The sequence below is a fragment of the Oratosquilla oratoria genome, chromosome 6 (genome assembly GCF_046742065.1).
Source record: "Oratosquilla oratoria isolate Oo_2021 chromosome 6, ASM4674206v1, whole genome shotgun sequence".
Lineage (NCBI taxonomy): Eukaryota > Metazoa > Arthropoda > Malacostraca > Stomatopoda > Squillidae > Oratosquilla > Oratosquilla oratoria.
In genome coordinates, this window is record NC_134782.1 from 26,441,053 (window position 1) to 26,466,052 (window position 25,000).

General features: G+C 37.6%; 1 protein-coding gene across 1 annotated transcript in view; it reads right to left on the reverse strand.

The window, feature by feature from the left end:
* The window catches only part of LOC143026136 (uncharacterized), a 467,263-nt gene that overhangs the window by 219,119 nt on the left and 223,144 nt on the right, over nt 1–25,000 (reverse strand). Inside the window, exon 5 of the mRNA XM_076186139.1 lies at nt 9,849–10,106. Coding sequence (XP_076042254.1) covers nt 9,849–10,106 — 258 coding nt within the window. The remainder of the gene's footprint in view (nt 1–9,848; nt 10,107–25,000) is intronic.

The following is a 25,000-nucleotide window of genomic DNA, read 5'->3' on the forward strand; positions in this document are numbered from 1 at the left end:
AACACTGTTTGCTTTGCATAATTCATCCTTTTGATTCTTGCAGATTTTACCTCTCGTTAGTGTCGTCAATTATCCTTTATGTGTGGAACATTGCAGGAAGAGTCACTCCGTTGTAAAATGTTTACCAAGTTGGAATCTGCTGCAATATCATTTTCTCTACTTGATATTCATATGATAATTTCTAGCTTAATAGAATTGCTCTATTTATGTATATGTTAAGATGATTACATTGGTCAACACCAAATTTATTGTTTATCTTTTTGATCTGATTTAGGATAATTTTGATATGCTGAATCCAAAAATCACTTTGACTTTGCTCAATCAGGTCAACTTTCTGAAGTAAGCTTCATATTTTTTGACGTTTTTGTTTTCACATGTACGGGCATTTTAACGTGACATGATGAGAAAATCTTTCATATTTCTTGCAATAAATGAATTCTGAAGATTCTGCATAAGCTTGGAGTGCCACATTATGAACCCAAAGATTGGAGACTGTTCACTGACAGCAGCAAGTGATCGCTGAGATGTGCTCTACTTCACAATGGTAACCAATTTACCTCTGTACCCCATGCTCACTCGACTACACTGAAGGAAAATTATGAAGCGGTGAAATATGTGCTGGAGAATTTTTTTTATGATCAGCATGAGTGGGTTATTTGTGTTGACCTGAAGATGGTGAATTTTTGTTGGGACAATAGTCCTGCTTCACCAAGTAACCATGCTTTCTGTGCATGCGGGATACTAAGGATACTGCTCAGCATTACACAGAGAAGGATTGTCCTATGCGGGAGGAATTAGTGCCTTGCAGAGAAAACGCCATCAACAATCCTCTGGTAGACAGAGACAACATACTCTTCCCACCGCTGCACATCAAGCTCGGCTTGATTAAACAATTCATCAATTCTCTAGACAAGGATGGTGACTGCTTCACTTATTTGTGCCATGCTTTGCCAGGATTAACCATAGAGAAGTTGTGAGCTGGCATCTTTGATGGTCCACAAATCCATCAGCTCATCAGAGATCCTGAGTTTGAGAAGTCAATGAACCAAGTGGAACTGGAAGCATGGAAGGTTTTTGTTCTGGTCGTGAAGAGCTTTCTTGGCAACAACAAGGCCAGGAACTATGCAGAACTTGTCACCAACATGCTGACTGCTTTCAGGAACATTGGATGCAACATGAGGATCAAAATGCATTACTTATTCTCACATATGGATCGATTTCCTGAGGATCTGGGATCAATGAGTGTTGTGCAGGGGAGAGATTACATCGGGACATAAAAGTGATGGAGACCAGGTATCAGGGACGCTGGGATGCAGTAATACTGACTGATTACCGTTGGATTCTGAAGAGAGACATCCCTACTGCTGAACATTCGAGGGGTTCGAAGAAACGGAAGTTTATGCCCTGAATTTTGCACGTAACGTTCAATTTACATGTACTTACCTTTACCAATGTCTATTATTCAATTTACAGAAATTGAAGTTTGTAACATTTAATAAATACATTCTCTCAGAAATTTATATTTTTTTTACCTTAAAACCTATTTTGGATGAGAAATATTAACGGGAATCAAATAATAATGTCAAAAAATGTGATAAATTTAGTTAGAAGATAGGACTTTTTTAAAATCAAATTAGCATAAAAACTTGACCTAATTGAGAAAAATGAATATCATTTTTTCATTCAGCGGTGTAAAGTTGTCTTAATTCAGTTGAAAAAGCATAGACAACTTACATTTTCTTTGTAACCCAGTGACCTTAATTTGCCATTTATTTTAATTTTGGATGCTTTATTAGTGCATCCTTTATATAAGTAGCCCCATCAGTTGTATAATGAATTTGCATACTATTTTATTATACGGAAGATATACTCTGTTCTCTGTCGCTATGTAACTTAACATGAAACAGGCTAATAGTATTATAATTTTCTATCTTTATGCTATAACAATATCCATTAGATTTAAGATGATTGTGCACACAATAATTGTCCTATATTTCGTAACCAGCAATTTACCAACCCTTCTATCTGTGTGGACGACATTGCAACGATATTGAGAATAACAATGGAATTATAGATTAAGGTGATTAACATGAGTTAGTAGAGTGTGGGAGGTGTATACGACATATTTGAATTTCTGGAGTGTTGAGAGTGTTATGTTTGGAAAGAAGGTTTCTCTCTTAAAGCAAATTATGTAGAGATAATAGGGCTATTGGTGTTATAGAACCCCGTCAGTATTTTTCTTATGCTTGGTAATACAAAGAGAAACTGCAGCTTCCTTCAGTTTCATAATTTTCACCTGCATTCAAGGTCTTCAAAACAATGTCTTTTTCCTTTTTTTTTCAGTTCACGCACGACACTGCTCTCTTAATTGCTTCCGCCTTCTCTGCATTGCCCTTATTTTTTTCTTTCATACTTCGTTTCAACAGAAATATCGCTTTACACTCTGGGTCTTGCAAATAGCAATCTCGCAACAAATAACACACAGGTCTTCCTTTCTATGGACAAATTAAAAGTCTGGGATTATTGAAAAGGTCGGGCGCTGAATATGATTTCCTTGATAGCTGCAATGGCATACGTTGTATTTGGTAAGGCAAACGTGGGTAAAACGTGTCCAAGTACACGTTTCTTCTTGTAAACATAGCATACTGGGGAGCATCTATAAGTAACATTTGAGTTTTAGGTTAGTGTTAAAAGATAGGTGCTACACCTTTAATGACTTTTAAAGACACCATAACGAGGTTTCTAGTCTTGTTTTTTTAACTCTCTAAGGATAGTTTTGAGGTAGAAAGCACCATCAGTCAATTACTTAATCCCTGCCCTCTCTTGTACGCTGGTGGCATTATCGGAAGCATGCTAATATCGCATTTGCCTAGATGTAGGTTCGAATCCCGCACTTCTCTCCGATTCCCAGCAGTGATTGGTATCTACCATAACAGCTCAAGCACATAGGACAAAAATGACGGCTTCGGACGCGGCTGCCTGCCTCTCAGAGTAAGATACTCTTCCATTTCTTCTACCCTTTGGTACAGACATATATTTTTTTTACCAACTGCAGGGGTATTACGAAGCCGCGAAAGCAAATAAAAGAATGAGAACGATTCGATACAGTAAAGGGTTCAGTGATAGGGCAAATTTGATTAAAACTGCAATCCACTAGAGGCGCAAATAGAGACAGCTAGAAACTGCTGTGAAGCGAGACGAGTGATTTTTTTTTTGTTTTTTTTTTTTGCTTCCGAGGGGGGGGGGGATGAAAATGCTACGAAATTCCCGGCAAGTGCAGTTTTAGACGGACCTCGCTTCTTTTTGACAATCTAATTGGAGTGACTATTATGGGAACACATTTTTCATGCTTGCTATAGAGAGAGTTCTGGACAACTGGGTCAGTCGCTGAGGCAAAACGACGACTTCTTCTCTCGCTCGGCAGATACGATTTGTCTGACACAGACGCTCTCCACATTCGTGTCTCCTTAGCACTTACTTATCTTACCTTACCGGGGTGCCGTATCGACTTGGAGGTTGGCCACCATTGAGCTCCATTCCTGTCTGCACATGGCTCTTCTTAACAAAATGGCCTTTGTTATTTCTTCTCCTACAGACGTAGGCCTTATGGTCTCTTGCAGTCTCCTTCATTCTTATATTCTTAATCCGTCTACATATTTTCTGCGTGGTCTTCCTCTTGCCCTCTTTCCTTCTATTTTCCCTGTTAGGCACGTATGTTCTAATTGTTTTCTCATGACGTGTCCTACAAAGTGTAACTCTCTTTTCCTGATAGTTGTTATTATTTCCTTTGCACTGCCTTACCTTACCGTCGTGCCATATCCTCTTGGACTTCGGCAACCATGGAGCGCCACCGTTCACGGTCCCTAGTTACTTGTAACGTCTGTGCTGGTTTGAGTTGTTTTCCCGTCGCCCTCATGAGCCCGTCCATATACTTCTCCCTCTGCTTTCCTCTTGCTCTCCTTCCCTCCACCATTCCCGTCATCATCACCTCTTCCAACCCTTTCCTCCTCATTATATGTCCTAAGAATCGCAACTGTCCTTTCCTTTGCACTACGTGTAATAAAATCTTGAAATTTTGCTTAGTGACATCCCATACAGCAAAAATCACACAAGGGAAAATAGAGGGAATACTTCTATGTTATTTTCACCAGCAACAAGTAAAACAAAACTCAAATATTCGGAAAGTTTGTTTAAACTAAGGATGTATATGAGTACTAAATGTCGTGCACCAGATTTAAGAACTCGTTCCATCAACTTCTTGTTTCTGTCCAACTTCTCCTGTTTCATCGTCAGTGTTTTTTTTAAATATCTTTGTAAGAATATTTACTGAAAAGTGTCAGAAGATGACTTAAAGAATCCTTAATGAGTCTAATCTGAGGGGAAGATGACATTGCATCTCATCTTCCTGCCGTTGATGTAATTGACCGTTTTGATGACTTCCATAATGGCGAGCGTCGTCAGTCTTCTCTTCTTATCATTTCTTAAATGGTTCCTATCACAAACTTGCGAAGAGAACGACGTAATCTTGAATAGGGCATAGCTTCAAGAGAGCAGGGTGTTCTTTGAGACGACATAATTTGTATTTTAGAGTTTAATAACAAACGAGCGTCCCCCATGAATAGATTTCGAATTTGAGAAAAGGAAATCTTTTAGATGCGACCTCTACCCATTGTGCTTGGAGTGTCAAGGCAGGTAGCATTCAGTGGTACCCGTTAAGATAGTTTTCAAACTGCGTTTTGCGAAGTACGATTGAATAAATGCTTCACAGCTGTGAGCTAACAAAAAAAACTTCAACTTAATCTGGGAACAGAGCAACAACAGGAGAGCATATACTCTTTGTTACAGTGATGTTCCTTATACAGAATATATATATATATATATATATATATATATATATATATATATATATATATATATATATATATATAAAACACTGAATGGGTCCCAGTGAACAGATATACATTTTTATCAACCACAATACACTTTAATTCTAAGCCATCAACATCGAAAGGCTTGAGGAGGCCAACATAAAGAAAATGAAACATGGTACAGCAAGAACTCGAACCTGAGCTAGCACGTGACATGTGTTAGTGACTTAACCGATTGCGCAATCTCTCTTGATGGCGCAATCGACAAAACAGGTGCGTAAAGTCTGGAGGCTATAACGGTCGATAGGGTGAAGGGGGTCAACAGTTTTGTCTATTCAATAATGAGCGTTTCTGATTTCGAAGAATAAAGTATAAAGAAAGATTGAATTGATGTGCAGCCGTCGGAATCAGGCGTGAAAATATTTATAAAAAGTTGGACATGATTTCACGGTTGAGATGAGGAAGGTAAGGAGCAAACGCCAGAAGTCGCATAACTGCGGCCGAAGCCGTTGCAGCAAGTATTAATCATTTCTGGGTATCGGAGATGCATGCGGGATTCGAACCCACAACTGAGCAAACGCAAGAGCAGCATGCTTCGACTATGCTTCCAGTTGCACCTTGAGCAGGAGGTGAAGGGAGTGGAGTGTTTTAAGAATAAGAAATATTGAAAGGATTCTTTCCATTTTTTACCTCACAGGTCCTCCACAACCAAGAACCCGTCATTGATTCCATTAGAGCAGCGTTTTCTAAACTTTTCCGACCATAGCACCCCGTGTTGTCTTGTCTAAGCAGTCCAGCACCCCTATTTTGTTATTAAATGGATAAAAGGAAGTAAAGTGTAATGCTTGATGATTTGCTTTTTGATTTCTTAGAACTGAAACAAATTGACAATATTGTTTGTAGAAGAAATAAGAATACCCTAGAAAAATAAAATAGCGTGGAAATAGTCAAATTATGCACAACAGGGTGATCAATGATACATATATCAATGTGATTTTTGTGTGCATCACTTCCCAGCACCCCCTATAATTGATTTTAGCATCCCCGGTTGGCAAACGCTGCACAAAGGATGTCTCTGTGTATCTATATACCAAAAGCCTCTTCTTCCACCTTAAGAGGGAGGTAACCAGTCAAAGCACGAACCCACCTCGACACATCCCAATCCCATTCGTCACAAATTTGTATCCCTTTCATCTTAGCTTCTCGTGAATAAAGTGTAAACCCTGACTCCCGCCCACCGTCCGAGCCAGAAGCAATATGCTACCATCATGCCACACAGGACGTACAAAAGGAATATTCTAGAACTTGTCAGAGACATTTCTCGACGACAGTTTGCCTTGCGATAACCAGTCGTAGAGATATGGGTTTCACTTCCGGAGGCAGAGCTATTCAATGGAAGTAGCAAGAATACTAGATGAAAACTTATCCAGACAGAAAAGAAAAGTACTAGAAACACTATACATCGCTACAAATAAGAACACAAACCAAAGAACGGGTGACATTAAATGGACAAAAACCACCGCAGCTATAGCAACAGCCAGTAGGACAATTCACCACCAAATTAGATACAAGAAACCCGGCAATGACCAGAAGGACAAAACACCACCGAAGCAGACGCGACTCACCTGATTGAGCTCTCCGAAGTTCCTCTCAGTGTACCCTGTTACCATATATGTTTACCTTGTTTCTCTTTATTACATTATTTCTCTGAAGAAGCCTTATTGGGCAAAACTAGTCAGAAATAAACTTGAACTATAACTCGTGTCTTCATTACCTACCTTTCCCACTTGTCACAATGTCTCAACATATATATATATGTATATATATATATATATATATATATATATATATACATATATATATACACACACACACACACACACACACACACACACACACACACACACACACACACACACACACACACACACACACACACACACACACATATATATATATATATATATACATATATATATATATGTATATATATATATGTATATATATATATATATATATATATATATATATATATATATATTATGGGAGAAAGCATACGCTGGACTCGACGTTCGTCAATTTATTCCGACGTTTCGAACCCTGTCCGGGGTTCGTCTTCAGGGTAATACAGTGGTAGCAATGGAAATGTACATAAATAACGCGGAAGTGAAATACGGAGGTAGTGGAAAAAGCACCAGGTTATTCTTGGAAGCTTGGTCAAGTGATGATAATAGTGTCAATAGGTGCATCACTTTAAACCCAATTTATAAGGGGGCGAAGGATAGGCTGGAGAAGAAGCTTACTTCTTAATATGTTTATGTTGTGTGTTTTATTTGTTTTTGTTTCGACATGACGGTAGTGTGTTTCTTGATGTGTTTTGTATCATTCCATTTTATTTTCATTTTTATGTATGTAATTTTATTTATTTATGAAATTTACTAACGGTGGTGGCATGCGTTACATGACTTTTGTTCCGCGTACCGTTGTGGCATGCCACGTCGTACAGCCTTTATGCCCAATCTTGGGGGGCATTTTTTCATACTGCTTTTCTTATTTATTTCAATGTGTACTCTTCCTTTTTGTATGTTTATGATATTGATGGATTTTGTGTTCTTGTTCCAATTTCTTTTATTCGTGATATACATGCTACGCGGGACATTTGTTCCACGGGAGTGCACAGTGGTGCGACCCATCGGTAGCGGGGTGAATCCATACAACTTTCATTATATTTTCTTTATATATATACACATATTTTTCTATGGTAAACTCGGTGAATGTTTTCAAGGAAGTATTGCACCTGTTATTTTATAGTTTTATTTATATTTGTTTCTCATTTGTGTTTTTGATTTGGTTTAACTGCGTCGGATTGTAACGGTTACTGTGGAGACCTGTCCCAGTGTACCAAATTCCCCTTATTTATGTACATTTCCATTGCTACCACTGTATTACCCTGAAGACGAACCCCGGACAGGGTTCGAAACGTCGGAATAAATTGACGAACGTCGAGTCCAGCGTATGCTTTCTCCCATAATAATGGTTCCTGGACTCCAGCTATTTACGAATATATATATATATATACATATATATATATGACAGGTGGGAAAGGTGGGTGATACATATACATATGTGTGTCTGTGTGTGTGTGTGTGTGATTTTCAAACAAAGTTTATAAATCGAATTGATCTTCAAATCAATTATTTTTTTATTTTTCAAATGAGCCATCATACTAAAGATTAGGTATAAAAATCGACAATTTCTTTTAAACATTTTGTGGACAGACGGACAAAAAAAAAGAAATAAATAAATAAAATAAAATAAAATAAAATAGAATAAAAAAATTAAAATAGAATAGAATTTTTTTTTAATGAATAGATAAATAAATCAACTGACCTGGATGATCAAACACACTTCACAGATTTCATTGGCTAAGATGATAAACTTTAATTATCAAAAAATTAAACGGGATATACAAATACTTCTATATTAGAAATCGCATTTCTCTCTAAAATGTATTGGAATAAAAAGAGTAACAAGCAAACTGAATACTTATTCTAATTTCATTTCCATAATCATCTTTTTACGAAAGATTGAGTTTGGGTCTTGATGGGATTTGTTTTTGTAACAACAACAACAACAACAACAACAACAACAACAACAACAACAATTGATAGCTACTAAGGAAAGCTAAACATATGGTCTTGAGACTTATGGAAAATGGATTTACATCCAAAATAAACCCACTGCAACAGGATTGAATCGAAGTTTAGTCCCGTGTTGAGGGCCTATAGCCCATCATCTTAAAGTTTGTTGGTTAAAGTCTTAACATGGTCTTATATGTTTGTCCACCCCAAGCAGCTGGAACAAACTAAAATGTGCGCGCACGTGTTTATATGTGTGTGTGTGTGTGTGTGTGTGTGAGTGTGTGTGTGTGTGTGTGTGTGTGTGTGTGTGTGTGTGTGTGTGTGTGTGTGTGTATTCACCTTGGTCTTTGGATCACGTGTTGGACTCGTGATCGACAGCCATTTCCCTCCCGAAAGAGAGCTCAGAGCTCGTATGACCGATCTATGGGTAATGCTGTGACCTTACACGCACACACAACCCCAACTCCCCGCCCACGAGAGTTGGAGTAACGACTCAAAGCGCAGCGATACTGAAATAATTTCAGCCCTGGGCAGGATTCGAACCAGGTACCGCCGGTACCGCCATACTGATAGTCTGGGACTCTACCAACCGCGCCACCGAGTCGTGTGTGTGTGTGTGTGTGTGTGTGTGTGTGTGTGTGTGTGTGTGTGTGTGTGTGTGTGTGTGTGTGTGTGTGTGTGTGTGTGTGTGTGTGTGTGTGTGTGTGTGTTTGTGTGTGTGTGTGTGTGCGTATGTGTGTGTGCGTGTATGTGCGTAAGAATGTATTTTTGTGTATGCACATACATTTGTTCACATATATGCGCATATATAAATGACAACGTTTTATAGGGGGAATGGCCACACGCGTGTATTTCCGTTTCCACATATATTTTCAAAAGTGAACGTTTTCTTAAATAATTAAGGTTGTGTACCTATTGTTTGTCTGACCAAAGGCTGTCTTCATGTGCAGAGGTTTGCATGTGATGTTACATTTTGTCCTAAAACAATTTTTCTGGGGTTTGTGAACTGTTTTATTCATATATGTTTTTTCAGGTATTTCATTCAATGTGCGAATTTATATATTTACCTTTTATCAGACCTACTGTGATTGAAATTAACGTGTTAATAATTCTTCTTTTCGTATAATTTGAAATGGAATGTTAACAACTACATACTAATTTACCTCTGGAAAAAAAAAAAAAATGCAAAGGATTACAAAGGCGGAGCATGCCGACAGGAGACCTTTTGGTCCATATCTAGGTCGGATGCGAAAAAATTCATAATAATAATAAAATAAAAAATAAAAAATATGAAAGCTGAAATGATGCTTAGATTCTCTTTTGAATAATCATAACATACCTGTAGACAATAGTTGCCATCCCTGAGTCACTGTAGATCACGGCCGGGGGGTGTAACCGTTGGTCCTGGCCGCATACTCTAATGTTGTTGATTCCTCTCAAACTACCTCCTCTCTTCCGGCTGCCTCCTCCGTCTCCCCCTCCCCCTCCTCCTCCTCCTCCTCCACCTCCTCCTCCTCCAGTGTCGCCCGTGTTTCCTTTATCCAATCCAAATTCTTCTATGTCACCATCAGATATTCTCACATATCCGCCACGACAGCTGAAAAGGGCAGAAAAAATTCTTTATTAGGTCATGGGAATTTTACTGCCTCAGGGATAATGATAGACGGTGCAAACATGGTTTGTATAAAGATGTGACGTCTTATACAACAAAATTTAAACTATTTGTCCTCGATTATTTTTTCTATCCCTGCTTCCCTTTCAGCATATCCCTCATGTTAATAAAGTGAACAGAATGATCTATTCTTGGAAGACAACCGAAGCTGTGGTAAAGGAGTTAAAAACAAGTGGATGGCCAAGGAAGCCCCAGAAGATTTATTTCCTGCAATTTTAAGAGAAATGTCTATAGGCATTACGTGTTTTGAATCGTTACACTCTTTTCCGTCTGACATGACTACGAAATGAAAATTCTCTTGTTAGCATGTTTGTTTATTGTAACCCACGACATATACATGTGTATCATCATTAAGTCTCGCCTCCCCGCTGATGTCTCTACAGCCATTCCCACATCTTAGATATTCATATAATATTACTTTGTCTCTGTTCTAAAAAAAAAAAAAAAAAAAATCCTTTTTCTTTAGATACTCTCTCCGAAGACTTTCCTTCTATGACTATGTGACGGTGACTGATAGTTTAGAAGATAATCTCTATTTTTCTTCATGAGAATGTGGATGGTGGCGGGCCATATCCACTTTATAGGGAATAACCCCCATTTCGTAGGAAGTTTGTAAAAGCATAAAAGACAGTGTAGCTGAATCTTCCACACATTCCCGCCATCTCAACCGGTTCCAAAGTATTCATTTGGTAATTTTTTCTATTCTTTTTCCACTCTTCCCATCATTTTTTAGCTATTCTATGGGCACGTTGATTGTCTTTCTTTTAGCTAATATTGATATTCATTTCTGTGAATATGAGCTTAAAATTACCTAGTAATTTTTAAGTGTATTCTATATACTACTTCAACTACTGTTAGTCCGTATATGTATGTATGTATGTATGTGTGTGTGTGTGTGTGTGTGTGTGTGTGTGTGTGTGTGTGTATGTGTATGTGTATGTGTATATGTATATGTATGTGAGTATGTATGTACGTATATATATATATATATATATATATATATATATATATCTGTGCGTGTGTGTGTGTGTGTGTGTGTGTGTGTGTGTGTGTGTGTGTGTGTGTGTGTGTGTGTGTGTGTGTGCGTGCGTGCATGTATCTGTGTATGTGTGTGGCTATGTATATATATGTGTATATGTGTATTTACTCAAGTCTGTTGAATTTATTGAAATTGGTCTTATAATTAAAAATGTTTTCTTGAACCACAACTTGCTTTACACTAATAGACATTTTTGAGAGACTGAAAGAAGAAATCTGGTTACTCTGGCCTCTATAATTGTGGCATCTGTAGATGTCTGTGATTGAACCAAATGATATTACAATATCTATCTTCATTTTTATATCTAATATTTAGGCTATAGATACTGTTTGTGACTTCCGGTACTGTAAATATCTTAGACTCAAATCGCTCGATCCATCTACTTGCTATTATTTGATCTAATAGCGTAGATGTTCTCAACTTTTCCACATAGTCAAGTATCAAAAGTAACTAAATCCTTAAACATAATGACGTGTATTACATGTTATATTTATTTTCAGGACAGCGCAAAGCAAGTTCTTTTAGCTCAAGGATGAAAAGTAGCTAAATCCTTCAACATAATGACGTGTCTTACATTTTATATTTATTTTCAGGACAGCGCGAAGCAAGTTCCTTTAGCTCAAAGATGAACCCGTTACGAAAGGGGGTCTCAACTCCTTGATTTTTTCTTTTGAGCCTGATACCAGCTGAATAAGACCAACTGGTCCTTGCCCATTAAAAAATAAGAACATAAGAACATAAGAATGAAAGAGACTGCAAGAGACCATAAGGCCTACACTAGGTAGCTCCGTATCCATCACCACCTGTCATCCCCATCCATAAAGTTGTCTAATCGTTTCTTAAAACAACTGATAGTTTCAGCGCTTACTACATGGTTACTAAGTTCATTACATTCGTCGACCATCCTATTAGTAAACTAATTCTTGCTTATTTCCTTTTTAGATCTAAATAAAAAATACAGCACAAAATAGAATAAAGACACAGGACATTGCCAAAGGGTGTTAATGCACTGGTATCTCCTTTTAGTTACCTGTTCCCTCACTTGATAAAAGATCAAGATGGCCAGGTTGGGACAGGGCTCATTACGCCTGGGAAAAAAAAAGGAGGTCGAAAGATTGCCATCCCCGTTGTGACACCCTCTGTGCAGCTCAAAGAAACAGAGAGCTGCTCCTTGTCAACAAAAGTTTCGTCTTATCCCTTGTCACATGTCTGTTGATTGAAAATGTTTGAACAAGGAAAAGTTGGACGCGTGGGGGTGAATCTTTGATCTGGTGATTAGCTTTTGTTTCAAGGGAGTTCGGCCTGCTATCTTGGGCCTCTTCATCACAAAGACGTACACTCTAGATTAATCTGGACTGACCACTGATGATTTCATTCAGCTTGGACATTACAATGGATAATGGGTAAAGTCTTTTTCTATTACTGATCTTTTAGCTGTGTTGATGCATTCGCTCTGCAGATTTTATTTTGATAAAGAAGAAGCAATGATGTGTTCCTGCTTGTGATGGTCCAGAAAATTAATTTGGAAAGAGTCTCACCTCCTTAAGGACTACTTTCAAAATCTATCAACAGCTTCACCTTCACTGAGATTTACACATAGATATGAGAGACGTAACAGTATTAATAATGTTATATTTCCATAATGCAAGTTTTAGCGGGGTGACAATATCAATAACGAAATTGACTTATAGTGCGCGAATTCTACAGAGAACGAATCTTCAAGGCATGACCTTGTTACAAGGATGCATATCCGCGGGGCTGGTACACAACATTTGACCCAAACACAAGATCTTTCTGGAAACTATCTTTTCTGTACTTTTTCATATAAGGTGATATGAAAACTTGTGGTTGCTACCTTCTTCGCCTGTTAGGTAATAACATAGAAACATTTATATGCATATACCACACAGCCATCAGTCTAAAGTATCTTCCTGGAGAGGTCTATAGGAGGGTCCGAGGAGTTTTGTTTTTAATATTAGAATCGTCACCGTTGAAAGTGGGTCAGTACCTGGTCACCAAAATCCTATTAGGCACAATGCCTGTCAAAGGTTTGAGTATTTTGTGCAGTGGAATAAAATATACTGGCTGGTTGCAAGGCCGGACATGTCCCTGCCGTTTGGCTCGGCGAGTTTATTTCTTAACAATGGTCGTCCATGACTTGATGATGATCATCAAACGATTCTCTAGCGCATTACTTCTTTATTTTCTAATGAGGCAATTTTGACTTGAGGGTCATAATTTTAACTGAATTTACCGACGCGTTTACCCAAACATGGTGCCGAGTATGGTGCGCTAGGATAACAATCACACCAAGCAAAACATACCATAAGCCACCAATATGGTGTCCAGGTACCGAGAAAAGGACGGGGGTGGGATGGAGATGGATTTGGGGGCGTCCGTAGGTTAGTGCCGTTTTCTTTAAACATTAACGCATGGCGAAACACACTAAGAAGCCACCCACATAGCTGTGGAGTTTACGGGTACTTAACCAACAACATATTTATTGTGAATAAGAATACAAAAAAAAAAAAAAAATGTACTTTGATAGTATATTTCTCTTTAATTTCTTTAACATACTTTTCAGATATATTACTAGCATATAATATGTGTTTGTATACTATATATATATATATATATATATATATATATATGTATGTATATATATATATATATATATACTGTATATGCGTAAGTAACCACTAGGAAAAGGAAACTAACGAAGCAGAGCGCTTTCGTATAATTACATCTTCAGTGCAGATACAAAGAAGGAATTATAAGATGAAGAAACAAGGTACAGAATATATGACATAGTGAAGAGACGGCCCAAACGTCCCATACTTGTTGGCTACCAGGACGGCCCAAACGTCCGTCACGTGTACTTCTTCCATTACCTCTCCGAATGCCCTCTTCACTATGTCATATATTCTGTACCTTGTTTCTTCATCTTATAATTCCTTCTTTGTATCTGCACTGAAGATGTAATTATACGAAAGCGCTCTGCTTCGTTAGTTTACTTTTCCTAGTGGTTACTTACGCATTTGTGAACACACGCTCCTAGTGTTTTTATTGCATATATATATATATATATATATATGTATTTATATATATTGGTGACTTTGAGATATTTGTATGGAATCATATCTCATATCTCCTCTACCAAGAAGAGAAGGAATGCCACAGTCAAAATAAAATGAAACAAGTCAACTGGTATGGAAAAGGGTTAATCAAGTTAGTTTTGAGTTTGGTCGTCATCAAAAAGGTGCCAACGAAAAGAATAACATATCCGGAAAAAAACTACAGATAAAACACCATGGAAAAGCTGTCGGAAGAAGAAATTTCGAGTTTGTTGGAAAACCCAAGACAAACACAAAACTCACCTTTCGCAGCAGCGCTGAAGTTTATCTTTGAAACCTGTGAGTGGTATGAACATTATTCATATCGAATCAAGATTTCATTATTAAACTTCTAGAATACTTGTGTATAATACACACAGGCACAGGCACACGCACACACACACACACACACACACACACACACACACACACACACACACACACACACACACACACACACACACACACACACACACATTAATCCACAATACAGTGATCTAAGGGGTGAACCAATTGTTCAGAAAGTTGGTTCGAATCCTCACAAAGCCCACAACTATACAAACACACGCACAGAGGCAGGACTGGAGATGGTTAGAGAGCGTGGAGGGAAGTAGGAGGTGAGCCAGTGGTTGTTTGCTGATGATATTGCACTTGTGGCTGGGTCAAAGTTAAAAGTACGCTAGTTTGCTCATGGACATTCAAAACAAGACAAAAATCGTAAATAATGAAGGGATATTATGTTATATATATATATATATATATATATATATATATATATATATATATATATATATATATAAATATATATATATATATATATCAATTGCTTTAAACTGGCAAAACTTGATTATTTAGTAAAAATCTTTCCTCAGCTGTTAAATTGAAAATACTGAAAGATTGCATTTACTAACACAAAACAAAGGAATGACAAAATAAGTACTTTAATCAAGAACAGAGAACTACGACAGCGTTCAGGAGCAAGAGTAAATAAAATATTTGTCTTAGAAAAGAGGTGATTGTAGTAATCTGTAACCGTAAGAGGAGATTTTCACATATCTGTGTTCAACGAGCACCCATAAGGTACGAGAGTAGATGATTACAAATTGATTCAAGTACACATGGGATAGGTTGGGTAAGATTAGGTTAGGTTAGGTTAGGTCAGGTTAAGTTAGGCTAAGTTAGACTCGGTTAGTTTAATTTAGGTTGGGTTGGGTAGAGTTGGGTTGGGTTGGGTTGGGTTAGGTGAGGTTGGGTTGGGGTGAGTTAGTTTGGATTAGGTTGGGTTAGGTTAGGTTAGGTTAATTTAGGTTAGGTCAAGTTAGGTTAGATTAGGTTGAAATAGGTTACGTTAAGTTGGGTTGGGTTGATTCGGCTTGGCTTGGTTTGGTTTGGTTTAGTTTGGTTTGGTTTGGGTTGGGTAGGGTTAGGTTAGGCTACGTTAGGATAGGTTAGGTTGGGTTGGATTTGGTTGAGTTAGCTTAGGTTAGGTTAGGCTAGATTATGAAAGAAGCAATGAGGATATCCTTAACTTCTGGAGTAAAGAATAACTGAGCAACTGAAGAAAGAGCACTAGTTTGTAAAAGGATACGGACTGAAAATCGATTCAGATCCGATGGAAAACATAAATCATAGAAGGGCTGTTGGAGGACGGATCACCTCATCCGTGATAAAGGCAGAGGTCACGGAGGCGTTCATTGAAAACACTGCCGACCCTAACCTTTGATTTACCGACATCCATACAAACAGCGCTCAGGACGAAAGCAACTTTGAAATTACGTTATTACTTGTTAAGTTAGGAAAATGTGTTACTAGCCACTGTTCAAATATGTCAATGTTTGCACGGAAGACTTGTAAATAGCAATCAGGGTTTAAAATGTAAAGAAATTAATTTGTTTTGTCACGCAGTACTGTTTTGGTCTCCATCCTATAGAAGGGATATTGATTCACTAGATTTAGTACAGTGGAGAATGACCAATATGATGCATGGGTGATGTTTACCTTACGAGGACAGGAATAGGAACCTTAATTTACACTCACTGGAAAGACGTAGTGTGTGAGGCAATCTAATAGGATTGTTAAAATGGGTCAAGGATGATGCAGACAAGGTCATTATATTAACACAACGGGGTAGAACTCGTAGTAATGGATTTATGTTATGCAAATTTATATTTAAGAAAAAGATAGGGAAAAACTGATTTGACAATAATAGTAACCATGTCGTGGGTGCTGAAACTATTGGTTGTTTTAAGTGTTTATGGGTGGGGATGATAGATAGTATTGGACATTGAACAGCCTAGTGTAGGCCTTATGGTCTTTTGCAGTCTTCTTTTTTATGTTCTTTTGTTCTTATGCTCGCAACAGACAAATACCTGTTCTTTTCTACTTCCAAATAACATTTCAGTAAATGATGTCGAAGGTACCAGAGGTTTGCTGTACCAGAGAATCTCGGGACCAGAGATTATACGTTAGTGTTCCTTTATAAAGTTAACCTGTGCAATGTTTTTTTCAGGGTTTCAGTTTCTTTAAAAGAGACACATATATTCAAAATAAAAATACGACAAGAAAAGGTTTACAAAATCTGTTTTATGAGAAGATATATAATCAGATAATACCACACACCATCAAATCAAATAAAACCAGCTATCCTGAATCCACTGCTGAATAAAGGCCTACTTCGTAGCATTACATGATTCATACGACCGTTCCAACCTCTACCATGTCAGTCATGCAAACTTCTCTATCGCGTCTCTCCACCTTCTGTTTGGTCTCCCTCTTCCACGCTTTCCATCTCGCGGCGTCCACTCAGTAACACACTTGCTTTATTGCTCATCAGTCTTTCGCACTAACTTACCTGACCAATTCCACTTCTTCTTTTTTACCGTCTCCACAACATCTTTCACTCTAGTTTACTCTCTCATCCAAATTGCTCTCCTTCCGTCTCTCATTATCATTACCATCATTGGTCTATCCATTTTCCTCTGTGCAGCCCTTAGCTTTATCTTTATCGACTTCGTCAGTTTCCAAGTCTCACACCCGTAGATTATTGCTGGCAGAAGGCATTGATTGTAAACTTTACGTTTCAGACATAGAGGTAGAGAGCCTGTCAGGATTTTATCATACCAAAAACTTTCCAACAAATTGTAATACGTCTTTTTATTTCGTTATCATGATCTTTGGTCATTTTCACCCTTTGGACTAAAAGAATTATACTCCTCAACTTCTTCAAGACTCTCATTATCAATTATAATCTCTTTACTTTGAACTTTTGTGTTGAATATTAATTTGGTTTTACTCTTATTCATATTTAAACCTACATTGAGACTTTCCTTGCTCAGATCACTCAGCACATCTTGCAAGTCTTTTGCTCTTTCTGAAATAAGAATAATGTCATTCGAATATTTTAGGTGGTTCAAATATTCGCCATTAATCTTCAAACCTTTCTCTTCTCAACTCAACCTTCTGAAAATCTCTTCCAAGCAAGCTGTAAATAATTTGGGTGAAATTGTATCACCTTGCCGTACTTCTTTCTTGATCTTGATCTTTTCTGTATCTTTATGTAGTCGAATTACAGCGGTACCTTTCGCATAAATCTTTTCTAGAACCCTTACAATCTGTTCTTGTACCCAGCTTGCGTAGCGAGTGTAGTATTACTATCTGTTCTACTACGTCAAACTTCTTTTCGTAATCTACAAAAGATAAACAAAGAGGTTTATTGTATTCTGTTGTTTTCTCGATTAGTTGGTTCATCGCCTGAAATTGATCTAGAGTTGAATATTCCTCTTCTAAAGCCTGCCTGTTTTCTCGATTGGTTTTCATCTAAAACTTGAATCAGTCTATTTGTAAGGATCTTGGAGAATACTTTATTTACATTTGATAGCAAGCTAATCGGTCGGTAGTAACTAAGGTCCTTCTGGTCTCCTTTTTTATAATGCAATCACAATCCAAGCTACCCTATCTGAAAAACTACTGAACTTGACTACGTTACCAGCAACCTCTCGGTTTATAAGAAATCCTACTTCATCAGATCTTTCTTTGGCTTTAACTATAGTAGAAAAGGTGTTGACCATCTTGTAATTGTATAAGCTTTTCTTCCGCTCTTTGAACTTCGCTCAGTCCTACGATGTCCCACCTGATGTGTCTAGTTCTTCTATACATACACACAAACACACACATACATAAAAACACACAGACACACACACACGCACATACACAAAGCAAACACGCACGTACGCACACACACAAAGTAAGCACGCACGTACGTACATACACACATAAACACACACACACACACACACACACACACACACACACACACACACACACACACACACACACACACACACACACACACACACACACACACACACACACACACACACACACACACACACACACACACATTCACAGGAACTATGACGGCAAAATTCTCCCTCACACCTTCTACTGCAAGGGATTAGAAGAGGTAGAGTCATAGAGTTTGTAAAAGACAGTTTCAAGGGAGCAACATAGAGAAGGTACAGTTGCAGTGTAAAATCAGAATTATTCCTCAATTGGTAAATATTTTACTTTGACATACACAAGTGTTATGTGGCTCCCGCACTTAAGTGTCCTCAAAAAAAAAAAAAAAAGTCTCTAAAACATTGGCTGCATTTTACCATGCAATCATTAACAGATGATAACGTGCAGTCAATATACCTATCAAGAGCACTTTTCCTTCATCAAAAGAAGGAATAGTGCCACCAGATTGAAAAAAGGCTAATGTGCTACCAATGCACAAAAGTGGAAGTAAGAAGGCACCACTAAACCACAGGGTGGCATCACTGACCAGCACAGTAGTGAAATTATATGAAAAGATTGTGAAAGATATACATATACAAGGTAGTTCCAAAAGTAATGCCTCCTATTTCTTTATTCTACACCAATATATCCGAGGGAATTGTTTATGTCATTGTTATAATAGCTGAACCTTTGCGCTCATAACATGATTTTTTCATCTTTCTGTTGCAGATATTGATGGTGTGAGAGTCTAAAAAAATTAACCTCTGTCATGGATATGCGTCTGAAGGAAAGATGCGTCATTGAATTCGTCCATGCAGATGTGGACTCAATCGATATTCACCAGCGCTTGGTGAACGTTCACGGAGCTGAGGCAGTTGATGTCAGCACGGTTAGGAGACGGGTTAATCGATTCCAGAGTGGCAACAGAGATGTGAGTGACAAATCGCGCTCCGGACGGCCATGCATAGACCCTTGTTCATCGCTGACGAAATTTCATTGGAAAGGAAAACGATTACGTGGAGAAATAAATTCTGGGGAAAAAAAAATCCACTCGTTTAATGCTGCCACTCCCGTATTTGTAACTCTTTAACTTTTTGAGTTACGAGTTAAAAAAGAAAAGAAAAAAATAGGAGGTATTACTTTTTGAGGTACACTCGTACATTTACATATAAATATACGAATACATATACATATACATATACATATACATATACATATACATATACATATACATATACATATACATATACATATACATATACATATACATATACATATACATATACATTTACATATATTCATACACATGTAAATATACATATACTGTACATACACAATAGAATGTGTGTGTGTGTGTGTGTGTGTGTGTGTGTGTTTGTGTATATGTGTGTGTGTGTGTGCATGTGTGTGTAAATATATATATATGTGTGTGTGTGTGTGTGTTTGTGTATATGTGTGTGTGTGAATGATATTGTCTATCAAAATCTTTTTCTATATCATGGTGTGGTGAACGAATTCATAAACACACGCTTTGTACAATTAAAAGAAATTCGAGTGCTCTGATCCTTTCTTGGGGTCTTCCTTTGCAGGCCCTAAGAGCAGGAACTAATTTCCTTTCAGCATTTCTTGGTATGCTGACCCCCTTTTCATCCACTGGAAATAATTTATCAAGTAAATGAAAGGCACGTCCCTTCGGATGGCGACATGCTTTCTTTCATTCAAAATCTCCCTCCATTATCTTGATTTTTTTTTTCTTACTCTTCGTTCAGGTTATCAGATTTTCCTTGTGCATCATACATTTCCTTCATTCTTGATCTTTCTTTAAGTTTACTTCATCTATTTCTCCCTTTGTCCCTCTCTCTGCAACTCTTTATATTCTCGTGTTTTTTTCCCCAAGTACTCAAATCACCCTACCACTCTCTCATCTTCTTTATGTCACGCCTTCCTTCCTATCTTTTCGTGCATATACCTGACGATCAATTAATCTAAAACCTATTGTATAAATATAATAGGTCGTCTGAATTTTTTTTCAGACGCTGCATCTCAAATCATTCAGACTCCTCCTCTCTTCCCCGCATAATCCCATGTTTACGATTATTTCTTCATACAATTCCATTTTCGTATTTCCCCCAAACATCTGTTTATCATAACATTCTCATTCCACACTGACGTTTATTTGTTCTGTCTACGCTATTATTCACTTCCTCATCCAATCTTTCCTTCACAGCTACATATGACCCTAAATACTTCAAACTTTTCACTTCCTAAAGTGCCTTACATTTCAAATTCAACCCACTACAAGCATCGTTCGAAATTCCAGGTCCTTCACCAATTACAAAACTCTCTCTGGTACTTCTGCGTTTACTTTCTGTATCACCCTACTCGTATCAAAGTTGAACAACCATGGCGAGATCACACAGCTCTTAAGCAGGCACAAATTCACTTCCAACCATTAGTCCTTTGATCATCTTGTTATATATTCTCACATTCAGTAGCTCACCCTCACCCACTCATCTTTCCTTTTCACCATTGCCTCTTCCTTCACTAGATCAATACAAAATATTTCCCTTTCCTTTATTCATTTATTTTTTACAAGCGCATACACACGATTGTTATTTATTGTCAGATAGCCCCGAAGCATCCTTGATCTTACATGTACACACCTCTTATATTGTGTCCCATATTCCTTGTCAACATAACTGACTCTCGTTCTTTCTTTCTTTACATGGATGTGTGTGTGTGTGTGTGTGTGTGTGTGTGTGTGTGTGTGTGTGTGTGTGTGTGTGTGTGTGTGTGTGTGTGTGTGTGTGTGTGTGTGTGTGTGTGTGTGTGTGTGTGTGTGTGTGTGTGTGTGTGTGTGTGTGTGTGTGTGTGTGTGTGTGTGTATGTGTGTGTGTGTGTGTGTGCCTGTGTGTGTCGTCCCTATATGATACTAAGGGCATGTGGTTATGAATAAACGTCTTGTAGAGCATATCTCAGAGTACTGTCTCTCCTTTCATTAACTAAATGAACCAAACAGGACTGAAATGATACTACAAATCAAATGATAATCATTCGGTAATGCCTTTGACGAAACCCATCACTACAGTGTTCCATCATGCATGACTGACGGCGTCTTGGAGTAAGTCTTGGACGAAGGTTCCACAGTTCCGTAGGGTCGGCCTCGTAAGCTTATGATGGAGCAATGGGCAGCCTCGAAAGGAGCATCCGGCGGTGCATTGGAGTACGTAGGTCCGTGTTTTCAAGGCCTTGGTAATTCCTGTCTTGCCGTATACATGTCAGACCTGGATCCTCACCAAGACCTTGAATGCACGCCTAATTTCGTTCGGAACGATGCCACTTGGGGAGGTATCCGGAGAACGTGATGATACGGAGAACCTGACAAGTAACCTACCTTGTCACCAAATGCAAGCTGAAGCACTGTGGCCAAATGGATCGCCTATCAAACGTTGACCTTGCTATAATGTCATCATGAAAGAACACTCAGGAATTGAGAATGTAAAAAGACGGTGAGGATGAATCAAATATCAGACCAAGAACTTACATAGGGCGCATTCCTGGGTCTGGATAAAAAAAAAAAGGAAAAAACAAAAAACGAAACAAAAATAAAAAACGGTACAATAACCTGCCGAACAATGTTGTACAAGGTTGTGCACTCCAAATGAAATTCCGACATCGGAGGTATGTATATACATACATACATACATACATATATATACATACATATATATATATATATATATATATATATATATATGTAGGTATGTATGTATATATATATATATATATATGTATATATACATATGACGGTCTTATGAATCGTAGTTGCGCGTCGAAGGTTTTATATTAGCTGAATGTGACGTATGATATAGCACTCCATATATAATACTGCCTATTCCATATTGTACTGTCATTAGCTTTCCATTAGAATAAAAGTCATATACTATATATGTTGTCTTCGTGAGAAATACTTACCTAAATACACATTTGATATCGTCCAGACCAAAGCTTACCCGGAAATGTACGATACATATAGAGTAAAAATGGTTTGATAAGGACACAGGTTTTACGGTGTTTGTAGGAAAGTAGGTCTCACTGCTACGGAAAGCACCTGGCCGTGCCAACAGCAACGCATAACCAACAGGAAGTGCTAATGGAATCTGAGGTTTCGTATTTGAAGAACTCCTTTCACAGCTGTGCTCACAGCTACGCTCGAATTTACGCTCACAACTGTGCCTTTTTTAGCTTTAGTTTTCCGCTGTTGGGTCCCAGTATTGTCAGTCATAATCACAAAATGCATCGGATGTGAGGGGTTCTTGTGAGAAAAAGGATTGGCGGAGAGAGAGAGAGAGAGAGAGAGAGAGAGAGAGAGAGAGAGAGAGAGAGAGAGAGAGAGAGAGAGAGAGAGAGAGAGAGAGAGAGAGAGAGAGAGATAGATAGATAGATAGATAGATAGATAGATAGATAGAGAGAGAGAGAGAGAGAGAGAGAGGAATCGGGGTTGAAGCGTGTCCCCTCGAGGTGATATCGTTCAGCGATGTACCAACAAAACGCTTCCTAGTTTCCTAGTGTTGCTCCCATCACATGCCTACACATGGTAGTCATTAACAATCGCCATATTTTTTTTTGGGGGGGGTATTTGTTTGCTAGAAAAATGAAAACAATAATCCAAAGCAAACTAAACCACGAAACTGTTGTTGCCTATTGTACAATGAAAGGATTCCTTTTACAACAGTGTGGGGAAAAAAAGAGGAAGAAAAAATGAATCAATATCTGAGAGTTGAAATATTCAGAGGCGAGTTTAAGTTTGAAAATGATTTCTCTCACTCAAACACACAATCATCGGAAATTGCTCAGCAAGACACACTGACTAGTGCCCTGTTCGTTGGTGATATAGTGCAACACTGCTCCACATTTTGGAGTGATTTCTTATCATTGTCAGTATTATTGTTACTATTATTATAATATTGTTGTTGTTGTTGTCATCGTCGTCGTTGTTGTTGTTATTGTTATTATTATTGATTATCATTTTTATTATTATTTTTACTATTATCATTATTACTATTACTATTATTATTATTATTGTCATTATTATTAATAATTATTAATAATAATAGTAATAATAATAATCATTATTATTATTATTATTATTATTATTATTATTATTATTATTATTATTATTATTATTATTATTATTATTATTATTATTATTACTATTAATTATCATTATTAATTATTATTATTATTATTATTATTATTATCATTATCATTATTATTATTATTATTATCATTATTATTATTATTATTATTATTATTATTATTATTATTATTATTATTATTATTATTATTATTATTATTATTATTATTATTGGACACATGGAAAGAATGAGTGAAGAAAGATTAGTAAAAAAGGTGTGGAAGGCGGAGGTGGAAGGAGTGAACATGATGGGGCGACCAAGGATGAGATGGATGGATGGGGTAAAAGGGCCACTGGGAAAGAGGAGACTGTCTGTTGAGGAAGGAAAGGAGAAGACAAATGTTGGGGGCGAGTGGAGAATGGTTATATATGGATGATGCTGTGATGAACTGAAGGGAGTGGGTGAGGGAGGGTGTGGAAATTATATTTAATGTAGCCCGTAGGGATATCTCCCCGTCTTCTCTATTTCTGCATGAGGGGACGGAGAGGAAAGCTTGCCGACTGAATGAAGTGGTCTTCCTGTGGATAAGCTATGTCTTGCTACATTGCCTCTAACCCAGGGCAGTAGGCGAGATGCAGGGATGACCTGTCATCCAGGAGGAGCCAAGATAAAAGGGAGGGAGGAGGGTAAATCGGAGTTGAGTATGTGGGGATGGAATGGGTGGGAGTGGATTTTATGCCTTTGTTTTAGGCTAACTCTCTTGTATAGGGTAAAAAGTCGTGGGTATATGTATATATATATATATTATCATTACCATCATTATCATTATTATTAGTTATTATCATTATAATTTCATCATCATCATCATTGTTGTTATTATTGCTATCATCATTATTAGCATTAGCATTTTTATTTTCATCATTATTCTTCCAGTTGACCCCATATGCTCAGTACCCCAAGACTGACTATACTGTAGTTTGTACGTATTACACGCAACAATACGCAATGAAATGCTTTTGTTTACCGATGATTTCGAGTCCTTCTCATTTACGGTTTCAAAAACCCAGTCCAAAAAAAAAAAGCTATATTCCTAGAATCGCGATTTTGTTGCATGTATGTCTTTACACACCGATCTATTTTTAAACCACTCAAATCACAATTAATTGCATACCGCTCGATACCAGGTTATGCGTCGTTGATTCACGGTTTGTGTGTGTGTGTGTGTGTGTGTGTGTGAGTGTGTGTGTGTGT